This window comes from Coregonus clupeaformis, chromosome 10 (genome assembly GCF_020615455.1).
Source record: "Coregonus clupeaformis isolate EN_2021a chromosome 10, ASM2061545v1, whole genome shotgun sequence".
Taxonomy (NCBI): domain Eukaryota; kingdom Metazoa; phylum Chordata; class Actinopteri; order Salmoniformes; family Salmonidae; genus Coregonus; species Coregonus clupeaformis.
The window spans coordinates 36,216,113-36,232,260 of record NC_059201.1 but is presented as its reverse complement, the minus strand read 5'-3'; the positions used below and the strand labels follow the sequence as shown (position 1 = coordinate 36,232,260).

Below are 16,148 nucleotides of genomic sequence, written 5' to 3'. Positions count from 1 at the left end.
CATTATGAGAGAATACATTTATTCATAACAAGACCATATAGCCTTATACTCCAGTTATTTAATTCATTCGTTTGTTTCACACGTGGGCATTAGGATTTGTTCTGCTTGTAGGCTGCTGCAATAGGCCTTTTCATGCCCACAAGCCTCGCGTCTCATCAGTAGCGGGAAAAAATAGTAATTACTTGCTATGCAGAATTGGTTTGATGGAATTGTTGTAATAGGCCTCTGCGTCTTGATGGCTAAGAAAGGTTTTGGTAGTTCCTTGGAAGGTGATGGGCAGTCTGACAGGGTTAATTAGACCGTTAGATCTCTGCCTCACGTAGGTGCGTTCTGATATGATTGAACAGGGCTCTCTTTCTGGTCGTTACGGCAGTCATGTAGGGAAAGATATTTTACCTTCATCCCACGAAAGTTCATAGCTCTCTTTTTCCTTGACAGCTGTATGATTGCATGTTTGACCTGGTACCGCTGCATCCTCACGATCATCATAAGGGGTCTGTCAGCATGCCCAGATGGTTTCTCTTCCGTCCAATTCGATGTGCGTTCTCCACGGCTGGTTCAACGCGAAGATCCTCAGCCTCATAAAGATATGTGAGAAAAGCTGTCATGTAAGCCATCGGATTTCCTTTTTCGATGTCATTATCAAGTCCTATGACACGAAGATTACATTTATGACTGTGCATTTCCTAAACTTCAAGCTTGTCACGAAGTTTGGCGTTTTCTTCTGAGAGAAGCATGGGATTCTTCCAGTTCAGTCACCCTGTCATCCACTTTAGACATGGATTCATCGACTATGGCTATCTTCTCATTACACTCCGCGACTGATATCTTCATTATTTCCAGACTTGGTTGGAACTTGTTGTCTATTGCTGTCAGGGGTGAAAGCAGATTTCATTTATTACGGGAATTGGACACCCAAGTGCGCGCAAGCATTTTTTTTTTTATACAACAAAAATTACACTTTAGACTACTCTGCTGACAAACAGACCAATAAAAACTATGTCTGATCCATATAATCGGCCTATGAAAAGGGGAGACACAAATACAACATGACGTCCATCTAACCTGGAGGAGGAAATTATTGTCCAAAAACAAACAAAAGTGGCACTGACCCAATGAAAAAGACAGTGAATATTCTTCTCACCCGGGATACGGCTCAAGATTCGCTTGATTAAGTTTAGAATTTTGATAACTAAAAGACAGATTGGAGTCTTAATCTCTTTACAGCAATATAAATGTGCTTTCCAAACAGTTTTTCCGCGATTGTATTTTTAAATATTGTGATATGCCTGGCTGGGTCTCTCTGCTTTTCACTGACAGTCGCAATTTATCAATCATCTACTTGGTATTTGCAGCGCGTGCTGCCCAAATTGCGGGCCCTTCCGACTGTAGGCTAAGCGATTTCAAACAATCCACAGATTATTTTTTTGGCTATATAATTAGGCTATTTAATTTTGGCTATTTAATTCAATTTACTTTAGGGAAAACATAGCTTCCCCTAGGCTTATGGACACGCAGCCTATGCCTTTTAATGTAGCATAAACACAACCAGTCATGATGTTTTCATCTGATTTCAAACAATCACTAAACAAAGGCGCTCCTATAGGCTACCTGCGCACATTTGTTCACTCACAAAATAATGTCAGCATCCAAACCCCAACTGTACACCCGCAATTTGATGAATGGAAAGAGACATCAGTTACAAAACACATCCGTGTAGCGTAATGACATTCTGTGATTGTCATTAGACCTACTCTTGCAGCCTAAATTGATGCATCTACTGTGGTCCACGCGCGCCTCGGTCTCCGCCATTCATCTCCGCCTTGACAAAATGTAAGTGTTCTCCTCAAACCACTTTGCAATTTGGAGCGTATACCACCCGGTTTCTAGTCAATTTGCAATCGGTGCCCTCCATTGCAGTTTCTGATCATTGTTCTTTCTTCTGTTTGTCCCGTTTACGCGGGACAGAAACTCGTTAATGTTACCTAAATTCAGATAAATTAAATAGATTAGATTTAGAATGTTCTTGTAAATTCACATTTAAGCGGGGGCTCAGCGTTCCGTGCTCACTCCATGCGACCGAAACAGGAAGTCAATTTATCTTCTTAAAATCTAACCCTAACCTTAAATTAAGACAAAAGCTTATTTTTTATTTTTTTAATCTCCTACATTTTAAAGATTTAGCCAAATTTGACTTTGTGGCTGTGGTAACTAGTGACAACTGCAAACCGGATGCATAATAATAATATGCCATTTAGCAGACGCTTTTATCCAAAGCGACTTACAGTCATGTGTGCATACATTTTTACGTATGGGTGGTCCCGGGGATCGAACCCACTACCCTGGGCGTTACAAGCGCCGTGCTCTACCAGCTGAGCTACAGAGGACGCTGCAGCGTGCCATTCATGTCTCTTTTGATTGGACCGCAGTTCGTCAACTTCCTGCCTCCAATGACGTCATGTGCATGTCGCGTGCGCTAAATGCCGTTGGGCTGGACGGTGGTTTTGTGTTTGTTATGTAGAGTATGGCGGCGGATACTGACGGAGACGTTTTACCCAGTTCAAACTAAAGGAAAGCTGCAATTGAAACATTTTTGCGATCGATGGTGTTTCGACTGACATTTTATAACATCGACGCAACATGTTTTTTCTTGGAATCTTCAGAAGATTACTGGACAGGTGATGCGCCAGCGAGGAGCTGCAGCCAAACTTGTCTCAGTTTTCCGCGTCTGCTCTGTCAGTCAGCTAACTACCTAGCCTTCCTAGGTAACTCTTTCCGACTCGGCTAACGTCAACTTTTGAAAGGAGGCCAGTTTACTGCATACTCGTTTTGAGTTGCTTGTCAAAATAACACCATTTTGCCTAAAGTAACACCATCCAGGCGTTCCAGTTGATCACGACTATTCACCCGAAGAGGCTCGACTACTGTTCAGCTAAATGACAAGTTCTTAGCGCGTTAGCTTAACTAGCCATATAGCTAGCTACTTTTTATAACTAACGGTGTTATTGCACGAGGCCTATACATCTCTACTTACCTCTATAATACTCGTTTTAGTTTTAAGGTTTGTCTTTGAAGCTGTTTGGAAACATTATGCTTCACGATTAGAATGATTTGTTGCTGTTTGGGGCCCTGAAACTCAATATTAGCCTGCTAGCCTGCCTGAGTTGGGAGTGGCTAGAGGTTGCATTAGCTAGTAGCCCTTTAGCTAGCAAACAACCTCAGATACTCACTATTTTACACCTGTCCATAGTGGGTATGGTAAACAACTTAATATTAACTCAGTCTCTATGGAAAAAAACACTTATTGACGACCTATTGAGCCGCGGGTGTGTTTCAATGGCTAGCCGTATCATCAGCAGGCGCAGGGATAGGAAACCTTGCATTGGTCAGATACATTGTGTGAACTAGCTATCTGGATTTATCCGATGGGCTAAAGATTAGCTGCCTGCCGCTAACCTGCGCGGCATAATATAGCTTCTATCACTATACATTTTGATGGACGTGGGAAGATATTTTCTAGATTGCTACTGTTACTATCGTCATATGATTGTGGCTGTGCTGTATTGTGGCCTGTACGTAGTCGTGTTGAGTCATTCACTGGACGTAATGTAGAAAGATAGACATATTTATTTTGTAATTGTTACGTTTATACAGGAGGTTTTACGTGTCTCGTTGAATCAAAAGAAAACGTCAAAATGATTAGCTCGCTAGTAGTGCCTAAATTAAAATAGAATAGCCAGGTTACATGGTTTAACACAACAGCCGAGGAAGTTAGTCATTCTGGATCAAGAAACCTTGTCTTTCATCGCTGGTTGGAGTAACACTCCCAAGACAATATCAATGCCTTCAGCGCTGGCCGTCTTCTCCTGCCGTCCGAATTCACACCCTTTTCAGGAACGTCATGTCTACCTGGACGAGCCAGTCAAGATCGGGCGCTCTGTGGCGCGATGCCGACCCGCTCAGAACAATGCGACGTTCGACTGCAAGGTTCTGTCACGGAACCATGCCCTGGTCTGGTTCGATCACAAGACTGGCAAGGTGAGTCCTACTCTCAACCAGTCGGCTAACTACTAGCTTTTACCTTGTATGGTACAGCTTTTAACTTGCATGGTAGTTCCCCCCCACACTCACCTCCCTCACCCCACCTCCCTCCCTACCCTCACCTCCCTTCCCACCCCCTACCCTCACCTCCCTTCCCACCCCCTACCCTCACCTCCCTTCCCACCCTCACCTCCCTTCCCACCCCCTACCCTCACCTCCCTCCCTACCCTACCCTCACCTCCTTCCCACCCCCTACCCTCACCTCCTCCCACCCCCTACCCTCCTCCCCTCCCACCCTCACCTCCTTCCCACCCCCCTACCCTCACCTCCCTCTCACCCTCACCTCCCTTCCCACCCCCCTACCCTCACCTCCTTCCCACCCCCTACCCTCACCTCCCTTCCCACCCCCCTACCCTCCACCTCCCTTTCCTTCCCTACCCCTCTACCCTCACCTCCCTTCTTCCCACCCCCTTTCCCTCCCACCCCCTACCCTCACCTTCCTTCCCACCCCCTACCCTCACCTCCCTTCCTTCCCACCCTCCCTACCCTCACCCCTACCCTCCCTTCCCACCCCTACCCTCACCTCCCTTCCCACCCCCTACCCTCACCTCCTTCCCACCCCCCTACCCTCACCTCCTTCCTACCCTCACCTCCCTCCTACCCTCACCTCCCTTCCCACCCTCACCTCCCTTCCTACCCTCCACCTCCTCCTACCCTCACCTCCTTCCCACCCCCTACCCTCACCTCCTTCCCTTCCCACCCCCTACCCTCACCTTTTCCCACCCCCTACCCTCCTCCTTCACCCCTACCCTCACCTCCTTCCCTTCCCACCCCCTACCCTCACCTCCCTTCCCACCCCCTACCCTCACCTTCCTTCCACCACCCCTACCCTCACCTTCCTTCCCACCCCCTACCCTCCCTCCTTCCCCACCCTCACCCTTCACCCTCCCCTACCTCCTCCCCCCTCACCCTCCTTTCCCACCTCACCTCCTTCCTACCCTCACCTCCCTTCCCACCCCCCTACCCTCACCTCCCTCCCTACCCTCACCTCCTTCCCACCCCCCTACCCTCACCTCCCTTCCTCCACCCCCTACCCTCACCTTCCTTCCCACCCCTACCCTCCCCCCCTACCCTCACCTCCCTCCCTACCCTCACCTCCCTTCCCACCCACCCACCTACCCTCACCTCCCTTCCCACCCCCTACCCTCACCTCCTTCACCCCCCTCCTCACCCCCCACCCCCCTACCCTCACCTCCCTCCCCCCCTCCTTCACCCCCCTACCCTCACCCTTCCCTCCCACCCTCCTACCCTCACCTCCTTCCTACCCTCACCTCCCTTCCCACCCCCACCTTCCTTCCTTCCCACCCCCCACCCTCACCTCCTTCCACCCCCCTACCCTCACCTCCTTTCCTACCTCACCTCCCTTCCCACCCCCCTACCCTCACCTCCCTTCCCACCCCCTACCCTCACCTCCCTTCCTCCCCCTATCCTCCTCCCCACTCCCCTCCTCCTCCCCACCTCCTTCCCACCCTACCCTCACCTCCCTTCCCCTTACCACCCCCTACCTCACCTCCCTCCTCCCACCCCCTACCCTCACCTCCCTCCTACCCTCACCTCCTTCCCACCCCTCACCTCCCTTCCCTACCCCCCTCCCCCTTCCCACCCCCCTACCCTCACCTTCCTTCCCACCCCCTACCCTCACTCCCTCCCTTTCCTTCCCACCCCCTACCCTCACCTCCCTTCTCCTTCCCACCCTCCTTCCTACCCTCACCTTCCTTCCCACCCCCCTACCCTCACCTTCCTTCCCACCCCCTACCCTCACCTCCTTCCCACCCCCCTACCCTCACTCCTTCCTTCCTACCCTCACCTTCCTTCCCACCCCCCTACCCTCACCTCCCTTCCACCCCCCTACCCTCACCTCCTTTCCTACCCTCACCTCCTTCCACCCCCAACCCTCACCTCCCTTCCCACCCCCACCCTCCTCCTTCCCACCCCCTACCTCTCCTTCCCACCCCCTACCCTCACCTCCCTTCCCACCCCCCTACCCTCACCTCCCTTCCTACCCTCACCTTCCTTCCCACCCCCCTACCCTCCACCTTCCTACCCACCTCCCTTCCCACCCCCTACCCTCACCTCCTTCCTTCCCACCCCACCTCCCTCCCACCCCCTACCCTCACCTCCCTTCCCACCCCCCTACCCTCACCTCCTTCCCACCCCCTACCCTCACCTCCCTTCCCTACCCTCACCCTCCTTCCCACCCCCCCCTACCCTCACCTCCCTACCCTCACCTCCCTTCCACCCCCCTACCCTCACCTCCTTCCACCCCCCTACCCTCACCTCCTTCCTCCCTCACCTCCCTTCCTACCCTCACCTCCCTTCCTACCCTCACCTTCCTTCCCACCTCCCCTACCCTCACCTCTCCCTTCCCACTCCCTACCCTCACCTTCCTTCCACCCCCTTCCTACCCCCCTACCCTCACCTCCTTCCCACCACCCCCTACCCCTCCTTCCTACTCATCTTCTCCTACCCTCACCTTCCTTCCCACCCCCCCCCTCACCTCCTTCCCCCCTACCCTCACCTCCTTTCCTACCCTCACCTCCTTCCCACCCCCAACCCTCACCTCCCTTCCCACCCCCACCCTCACCTCCCTTCCCACCCCCTACCCTCACCTCCTTCCCACCCCCTACCCTCACCTCCTTCCCACCCCCTACCCTCACCTCCTTCCTACCCTCACCTCCCTTCACCCCCTACCCTCACCTCCCTTCCTACCCTCACCTCCTCCCACCCCCTACCCTCACCTCCCTTCCCACCCCCTACCCTCACCTCCTTCCTACCCCCTACCCTCACCTCCCTTCCCTACCCCCTACCCCTCCTTCCCTACCCTCACCTCCTTCCTACCCTCACCTCCTTCCCACCCCCTACCCTCACCTCCCTTCCTACCCTCACCTCCCTTCCACCCCCTACCCTCACCTCCCTTCCACCCCCTACCCTCACCTCCTTCCTACCCTCACCTCCCTCCTACCCTCACCTCCTTCCTTCCTACCTCCCCCTACCCTCACCTCCCTTCCTACCCTCACCTCCCTCCCACCCTCACCTCCTTCCTACCCTCACCTCCCTTCCCACCCCCCTACCCTCACCTTCCTTCCCACCACCCCCTACCCTCACCTCCCTTTCTTCCCACCCCCCCTACCCTCACCTCCTTTCCTTCCCACCCCCTACCCTCACCTTCCTTCCCTTCCCCCCCCTACCCTCACCTTCCTTCCCACCCCCTACCCTCACCTTCCTTCCCACCCCCTACCCTCACCTTCCTTCCACCCCCTACCCTCACCCCCCCTACCCTCACCTCCTTTCCCACCCTCACCTCCTTCCTACCCTCACCTCCCTTCCTACCCTCACCTCCCTTCCTACCCTCACCTCCCTTCCCACCCCCCTACCCTCACCTTCCTTCCCACCCCCTACCCTCACCTTCCTTCCTACCCTCACCTTCCTTCCCACCCCCTTCCCTCACCTTCCTTCCCACCCCCTACCCTCACCTCCCTTCCCACCCTTCCCCCCCACCCCCCCACCCTCACCTCCCTCCCACCCCCTACCCTCACCTCCCTTCCCCCCTACCCTCACCTCCCTTCCCACTCCCCTACCCTCCTCCTTCCCACCCCCTACCCTCACCTCCTTCCTACCCTCACCTCCCTTTCCTTCCCACCCCCCTACCCTCACCTCCCTTCCTACCCTCACCTTCCTTCCCTCCCTCCTACCCTCACCTTCCTTCCCCACCCCCTACCCTCACCTTCCTTCCCACCCCTCCCTCCCTTCCTTCCCACCCCCTACCCTCACCTTCCTTCCCACCCCCCTACCCTCACCTTCCTTCCCTACCCCACCACCCCCTACCCTCACCTCCTTCCCTACCCTCACCTCCTTCCCACCCCCTACCCTCACCTCCCTTCCACCCCCCTATCCTCACCCCCCCACACTCACCTCCCTCACCTCCCTTCCCCCCACCTCCCTTCCCACCCCCCTACCCTCACCTCCTTCCTACCCTCACCTCCCCCACCCTCACCTCCTTCCCACCCCCTACCCTCACCTCCCTTCCTACCCTCACCTCCCTTCCCACCCCCTACCCTCACCTCCTTCCAACCCCCTACCCTCACCTCCTTCCCACTCCCCTACCCTCACCTTCCTTCCCACCCCGCTACCCTCACCTCCCTTCCCACCCCCCTACCCTCACCTCCTTTCCTTCCCACCCCCTACCCTCACCTCCTTCCTACCCTCACCTTCCTCCCTCCCTTCCTACCCTCACCTTCCTTCCCACCCCCCTACCCTCACCTTCCTTCCAACCCCCCTCACCCCCCACCACCTCCCTTCCACCCTCACCTCCTTCCTACCCTCACCTCCTTCCCACCCCCTACCCTCCCACCTCCTTCCTACCCTCACCTCCCTTCCCACCCCCTACCCTCACCTCCCTTCCACCCCCTATCCTCCACCCCCACACTCACCTCCCTCACCTCCCTTCCCCCCACCTCCCTTCCCACCCACCTACCCTCACCATCCCCTACCCTCACCTCCCTTCCTACCCTCACCTTCCTTCCTACCCTCACCTTCCTTCCCACCCTCACCTTCCTTCCTTCCCACCCCCCCACCCCCTACCCTCACCTCCTTTCCTACCCTCACCTCCTTCCCACCCCCTACCCTCACCTCCCTTCCCACCCCCCTACCCTCACCTCCCTTCCTCCCCCTATCCTCACCCCCCCCACACTCACCTCCCTCACCTCCCTTCCCCCACCTCCCTTCCCACCCACCTACCCTCACCTCCTTCCCACCCTCACCTCCCTTTCCTTCCCACCCCCCCTTTCCTTCCCACCCCCCTACCATCACCTCCTTCCCACCACCCCTACCCTCACCTCCCTTCCTACCCTCACCTCCCTTCCCAACCCCCTACCCTCACCTCCCTTCCCAACCCCTACCCTCACCTCCCTTCCCACCACCCCTACCCTCACCTCCCTTCCTACCCTCACCTTCCTTCCCACCCCCTACCCTCACCTCCGTCACCTCCCTTTCCTTCCCACCCCCCTTTCCTTCCCACACCCCTACCCTCACCTCCCTTCCCTCCCTTCCTACCCTCACCTTCCTTCCTACCCTCACCTTCCTTCCCACTTCCTTCCCCCCCCCTACCCTCACCTCCCTTCCCACCACCCCTACCCTCACCTCCCTTCCTACACTCATCTTCCGTCCTACCCTCACCTTCCTTCCCACCCCCCCACCCTCACCTCCCTTCCACCCCCTACCCTCACCTCCTTTCCTACCCTCACCTCCCTTCCCACCCCCCAACCCTCACCTCCTTCCCACCCCCCAACCCTCACCTCCCCTTCCCACCCCCCCTACCCTCCACCTCCTTCCCACCCCCTACCCTCACCTCCTTCCCACCCCCTACCCTCACCTCCCTTCCTACCCTCCCCCTCCTTCCCACCCCCCTACCCTCACCTCCCTTCCTACCCTCACCTCCCTTCCCACCCCCTACCCTCACCTCCTTCCTTCCCACCCCTACCCTCACCTCCCTTCCCCCCCCTACCCCCCCCTACCCTCACCTCCCTTCCCCCCCCCCTACCCTCACCTCCTTCCCACCCCCCCTACCCTCACCTCCCTTCCTACCCTCACCTCCCTTCCCCCCCCCTACCCTCACCTCCCTTCCTACCCTCACCTCCCTTCCACCCCCCTACCCTCACCTCCCTTCCACCCCCCTACCCTCACCTCCCTTCCTACCCTCACCTCCCTTCCTACCCTCACCTCCCTTCCTTCCCACCTCCCCTACCCTCACCTCCCTTCCACCCCCCCTATCCTACTAATAAATAGTAGCAGCAGCGTATGTGATGAGTCAAAGTTGTTGCAACAAGGGTCAATGCATATAGTCCGGGTAGCTATTTGGTTAAATATTTATCAGTCTTATGGCTTGGGGTTAGAAGCTGTTCAGGGTCCTGTTCGTTCCAGACTTGGTGCATCAGTACCGCTTGCCATGTAGTAGCAGAGAACAGTCTATGACTTGGGTGGCTGGCGTCTTTGACAATTTTTAGGGCCTTCCTCTGACACCGCCTGGTATAGAGGTCCTGGATGGCAGGAAGCTTTGCCCCAGTGATTTACTGGACCGTACGCACTACCCTCTGTAGCGCCTTGCGGTCGGATGCCAAGCAGTTGCCATACCAGGCGGTGATGCAGCCAGTCAAGATGCTCTTAATGGTGCAGCTGTATAACCTTTTTGAGGTCTGAGAGCCCACGCCAAATCTTTTCAGCCTCCTGAGGGGGAAGAGGTGTTGTCGTGCCCTCTTCACGACTGTGTTGGTGTGTTTGGACCATGATAGATCCTTAGTGATTTGGACACCGAGGAACTTGAAGCTCTCAACCCGCTCCACTACAGCCCCGTCAATGTGACTGGGGGCGTGCTCGGCCCTCCGTTTCCTGTAGTCCATGATCAGCTCCTTTGTCTTGCTGATGTTGAGGAAGACGTTGTCCTGGCACCACACGGCCAGGTCTCTGACCTCCTCTCTATAGTCTGTATCATCGTTGTCGGTGATCAGGCCTACCACTGTTGTGTCGTCTGCAAACTTAATGATGATGTTGGAGTCGTGCCTGGCCATGCAGTCATGGGTGAACAGGGAGTACAGGAGGGGACTAAGCATGCACCCCTGAGGGGCCCCCGTGTTGAGGATCAGTGTGGCAGATATGTTGTTGCCTACCCTTACCACCTGGGGGCGGCCCGTCAGGAAGTCCAGGATCCAGTTGCAGAGGGAGGTGTTCGGTCCCAGGGTCTTCAGCTTAGTGATGAGCTTGGACAGCACTATGGTGTTGAACACTTGAACGGTAGTCAGTGAACAGCATTCTCACATAGGTGTTCCTCTTCTCCAGGTGGGAGAGGGCAGTGTGGAGCGCAATAGAGATTGCGTCATCCGTGGATCTGTTGGGGCGGTATGAGAATTGGAGTGGTTCTGGGATGTGAGACATGACCACCCTTTCAAAGCATTTCATGGCTACGGATGTGAGTGGCTACGGGGTGATGGTGATTTAGACAGGGTCTTGGGTACGTGACTGGGTGATGGTGATTTAGACAGGGTCTTGGGCACGTGACTGGGTGATGGTGGTTTAGACAGGGTCTTGGGCACGTGACTGGGTGATGGTGATTTAGACAGGGTCTTGGGTACGTGACTGGGTGATGGGGATTTAGACAGGGTCTTGGGCACGTGACTGGGTGATGGTGATTTAGACAGGGTCTTGGGCACGTGACTGGGTGATGGGGATTTAGACAGGGTCTTGGGCACGTGACTGGGTGATGGTGATTTAGACAGGGTCTTGGGCACGTGACTGGGTGATGGTGATTTAGACAGGGTCTTGGGCACGTTACTGGGTGATGGGGATTTAGACAGGGTCTTGGGCACGTGACTGGGTGATGGGGATTTAGACAGGGTCTTGGGCACGTGACTGGGTGATGGGGATTTAGACAGGGTCTTGGGCACGTGACTGGGTGATGGGGATTTAGACAGGGTCTTGGGCACGTGACTGGGTGATGGGGATTTAGACAGGGTCTTGGGCACGTGACTGGGTGATGGGGATTTAGACAGGGTCTTGGGCACGTGACTGGGTGATGGGGATTTAGACAGGGTCTTGGGCACGTGACTGGGTGATGGGGATTTAGACAGGGTCTTGGGCACGTGACTGGGTGATGGGGATTTAGACAGGGTCTTGGGCACGTGACTGGGTGATGGGGATTTAGACAGGGTCTTGGGCACGTGACTGGGTGATGGGGATTTAGACAGGGTCTTGGGCACGTGACTGGGTGATGGGGATTTAGACAGGGTCTTGGGCACGTGACTGGGTGATGGGGATTTAGACAGGGTCTTGGGCACGTGACTGGGTGATTTAGACAGGGTCTTGGGCACGTGACTGGGTGATGGGGATTTAGACAGGGTCTTGGGTACGTGACTGGGTGATGGTGATTTAGACAGGGTCTTGGGCACGTGACGGGGTGATGGTGATTTAGACAGGGTCTTGGGCACGTGACGGGGTGATGGGGATTTAGACAGGGTCTTGGGCACGTGACGGGGTGATGGGGATTTAGACAGGGTCTTGGGCACGTGACTGGGTGATGGGGATTTAGACAGGGTCTTGGGCACGTGACTGGGTGATGGTGATTTAGACAGGGTCTTGGGCACGTGACTGGGTGATGTTTAGACAGGGTCTTGGGCACGTGACGGGGTGATGGGGATTTAGACAGGGTCTTGGGCACGTGACGGGGTGATGGGGATTTAGACAGGGTCTTGGGTACGTGACTGGCAAAACTATGTTGGCGAATAAATCATCCGCCTCTACCCTCCGTTCTGTTGGCGAACGTACGATCACTGGAGGGCAAACTGGATGAGCTGCGTTTAAGACCATCCCATCAACAGGACCTGAAGAACTGTAATCTCTGATGTTCCTCTGAGTCGTGGCTGAACAAGGACATAACTACTATACAGCTAGCTGGATTTTCTATGCATCTTCAAGACCATACTGCAGCGCCGGTTAAGGTTAGGGGGGGGAGGGGTGTCTCTTCGTTAACAACAGCTGGTGGTGCACAATCTCTAATATTAAGGACGTTTTGATGTTCTGTTCCCCTGAGTTAGAATACCTCATGATAAGCTGTAGACCAAACTAATACTGAACAAAAATATAAACGCAACGTGAAGTGTTGGTCCTATGTTTCATGAGCTGAAATAAAAGATCCCAGAAATGTTCCATACGCACAAAAAGCTTATTTCTCTCAAAGTTTGTGCGCAAATTTTGTTTACATCCCTGCTAGTGAGCGCTTCTCTTTTGCCAAGATAATCCATCCACCTGACAGGTGTGGCATATCAAGAAGCTGATTAAACAGCATGATCATTACACAGGTGCACCTTGTGCTGGTAACAGTAAAAGGCCACTCTAAAATGTGCAGTTTTATCACACAACACAATGCCACAGACGTCTCAAGTTTTGAGGGAGTGCGCAATTGGCATGCTGACTGCAGAAATGTCCACCAGAGCTGTTGCCAGAGAATTGAATGTCTTCCAGATACCTGCTTACAAGCAAAAACTCACACAGGAAGTACCAGTAAAGCTCTCAATACGGAAATGGTCTGATGACGTGGATGCTAAACTACAGGACTGTTTTGCTAGCACAGACTGGAATATGTTCCGGGATTCATCCGATGGCATTGAGGAGTACACCACCTCAGTCAGCAGCGTGCCAAACTCTTCCATCAATCAATCAATCAATTTTATTTTATATAGCCCTTCTTACATCAGCTAATATCTCGAAGTGCTTTACAGAAACCCAGCCTAAAACCCCAAACAGCTAGTAATGCAGGTGTAAATACATTTACTCAATAAAAAAGTATTTTTCCAAACTCTTCCCACCTAAATAAATAAGAACGTGGGACATGATCTGTTGGGCATCCAGGGGAGGTTTATAGTCTGCTTCCAGGACATCCAGGGGAGGTTTATAGTCTGCTTCCCGGACATCCAGGGGAGGTTTATAGTCTGCTTCCCGGACATCCAGGGGAGGTTTATAGTCTGCTTCCCGGACATCCAGGGGAGGTTTATAGTCTGCTTCCCCGGACATCCAGGGGAGGTTTATAGTCTGCTTCCCCGGACATCCAGGGGAGGTTTATAGTCTGCTTCCCCGGACATCCAGGGGAGGTTTATAGTCTGCTTCCCCGGACATCCAGGGGAGGTTTATAGTCTGCTTCCCGGACATCCAGGGAGGTTTATAGTCTGCTTCCCGGACATCCAGGGGAGGTTTATAGTCTGCTTCCCGGACATCCAGGGGAGGTTTATAGTCTGCTTCCAGGACATCCAGGGAGGTTTATAGTCTGCTTCCCGGACATCCAGGGGAGGTTTATAGTCTGCTTCCCGGACATCCAGGGGAGGTTTATGAGTCTGCTTCCCGGACATCCAGGGAGGTTTATAGTCTGCTTCCCCGGACATCCAGGGAGGTTTATAGTCTGCTCTCCCGGACATCCAGGGGAGGTTTATAGTCTGCTTCCCGGACATCCAGGGGGAGGTTTATAGTCTGCTTCCCGGACATCCAGGGAGGTTTATAGTCTGCTTCCCGGACATCCAGGGGAGGTTTATAGTCTGCTTCCCGGACATCCAGGGGAGGTTTATAGTCTGCTTCCCGGACATCCATGTGAGGTTTATAGTCTGCTTCCCGGACATCCATGTGAGGTTTATAGTCTGCTTCCCGGACATCCAGGGGAGGTTTATAGTCTGCTTCCCGGACATCCAGGGAGGTTTATAGTCTGCTTCCCGGACATCCATGCCGGAGGTTTATAGTCTGCTTCCCCGGACATCCAGGGGAGGTTTATAGTCTGCTTCCCCGGACATCCAGGGGAGGTTTATAGTCTGCTTCCCGGACATCCAGTGAGGTTTATAGTCTGCTTCCCGGACATCCAGGGAGGTTTATAGTCTGCTTCCCGGACATCCAGGGAGGTTTATAGTCTGCTTCCCGGACATCCAGGGAGGTTTATAGTCTGCTTCCCCGGACATCCAGGGGAGGTTTATAGTCTGCTTCCCGGACATCCAGGGGAGGTTTATAGTCTGCTTCCCGGACATCCAGGGGAGGTTTATAGTCTGCTTCCCGGACATCCAGGGGAGGTTTATAGTCTGCTTCCCGGACATCCAGGGGAGGTTTATAGTCTGCTTCCCGGACATCCAGGGGAGGTTTATAGTCTGCTTCCCGGACATCCAGGGGAGGTTTATAGTCTGCTTCCCGGACATCCAGGGAGGTTTATAGTCTGCTTCCCGGACATCCAGGGGAGGTTTATAGTCTGCTTCCCGGACATCCAGGGGAGGTTTATAGTCTGCTTCCCGGACATCCAGGGGAGGTTTATAGTCTGCTTCCCAAATGGCATTCTATTCCCCATGGGTCAAAGTAGTGCATTTTCCCCCCAATAATTTCTTTGCGACCCAAATCTAATCTAAAGTCTACAGTTTGATTTTTATATCAACCAATAACCTTAAATTAATTGCATTTTCATCTCTTATCAAAATGAAAAGGAACCAATAAATACATTTACTCAATAAAAAAGTATTTTTCTAAATCTCTCTCTCAAACATTTTAAACGTTTTGGGGACTTTGAATACCACTGCAAATTGCCTGGGCCACAGTTGCTGGGAAATCTCTAAGGATCTCAGAAAGCTAATGAGCCTGGATAAAGACTGTTAATGCAAGACCAACATACAAAACAAACGTACACCCCCAGCTGCCTGCTAGATTGACAACCCAAGACGGCACCCCACCCTACATGCATTACATACCTCCCCCAAGGCCTTTCTCATGTACCCACATGAACATCAATCCAGTTCTGTAGTAGAAGCTGCACGTGATACACACACCCAAGAATAGGTTTAGGTTTTATAATAATAATAAGCCATTTAGCAGATGCTTTTATCCAATGCGACTTACAGTCATGTGTGCATACTTTTTTACGTATGGGTGGTCCCGGGGATCGAACCCACTACCCTGGCGTTACAAGCGCCGTGCTCTACCAGCTGAGCTACAGTTTTCCTTGACGAAAAGGTTGTAGTTGTCAGGCGTTGATGTTACTTTCACAGGGCAGTGTTGTGAGTGGAAAGTTAGAGGGCTGGTATTGGTTCATCTCATCTCACCGGACTTCCTGGTCACCTGAGAAACCCATTAGATCAGTGAGTCCTGGACTGGGTACAGTTTAGCACAGTTGGCACAAATCAGCCAACCTGAGAAACCCTGGGCGTCAGTTGCACTAGGTCATGTCAGTGGTTCAACGTGATTAAAACGTTGACAGCCAGATAATGTGTGGTTATCTCTGAATGTTTACCATACCTGTTACTGTCCTCCACCCACTCCACATCAGTAGGCCTACATAATCAACTAGTACGTTTGTTAAACTGATTTCGGGGCAGCTATAACCCAGTCCTCTCCCTCAAATCCCTGGGAAACTTAGTCGGAAGTAGATTTAAATGCCTGTTTTATAAGTTAGGTGTCTGTGCCATGTTGTGCTTCTTGTTGCTAGGGATTAACCTGAACGTCTTAGTTTGAACAGCATTGTAGGTGCAGCAGGCCTAGAGTTG

At 53.6% G+C, this 16,148-nt stretch overlaps 1 protein-coding gene across 3 annotated transcripts in view; it reads left to right on the top strand.

The window, feature by feature from the left end:
* The first annotated feature begins 2,502 nt into the window (after positions 1 to 2,502).
* The window catches only part of LOC121575383 (sarcolemmal membrane-associated protein-like), a 209,358-nt gene continuing 195,712 nt past the window's right edge, over positions 2,503 to 16,148 (top strand). For all 3 annotated transcript variants that reach the window (XM_041888450.2, XM_041888448.2, XM_041888449.2), the window contains exon 1: positions 2,503 to 4,038. In XM_041888450.2, the coding sequence (XP_041744384.1) occupies positions 3,841 to 4,038 (198 nt within the window). In that variant the 5' untranslated portion in view covers positions 2,503 to 3,840. The remainder of the gene's footprint in view (positions 4,039 to 16,148) is intronic.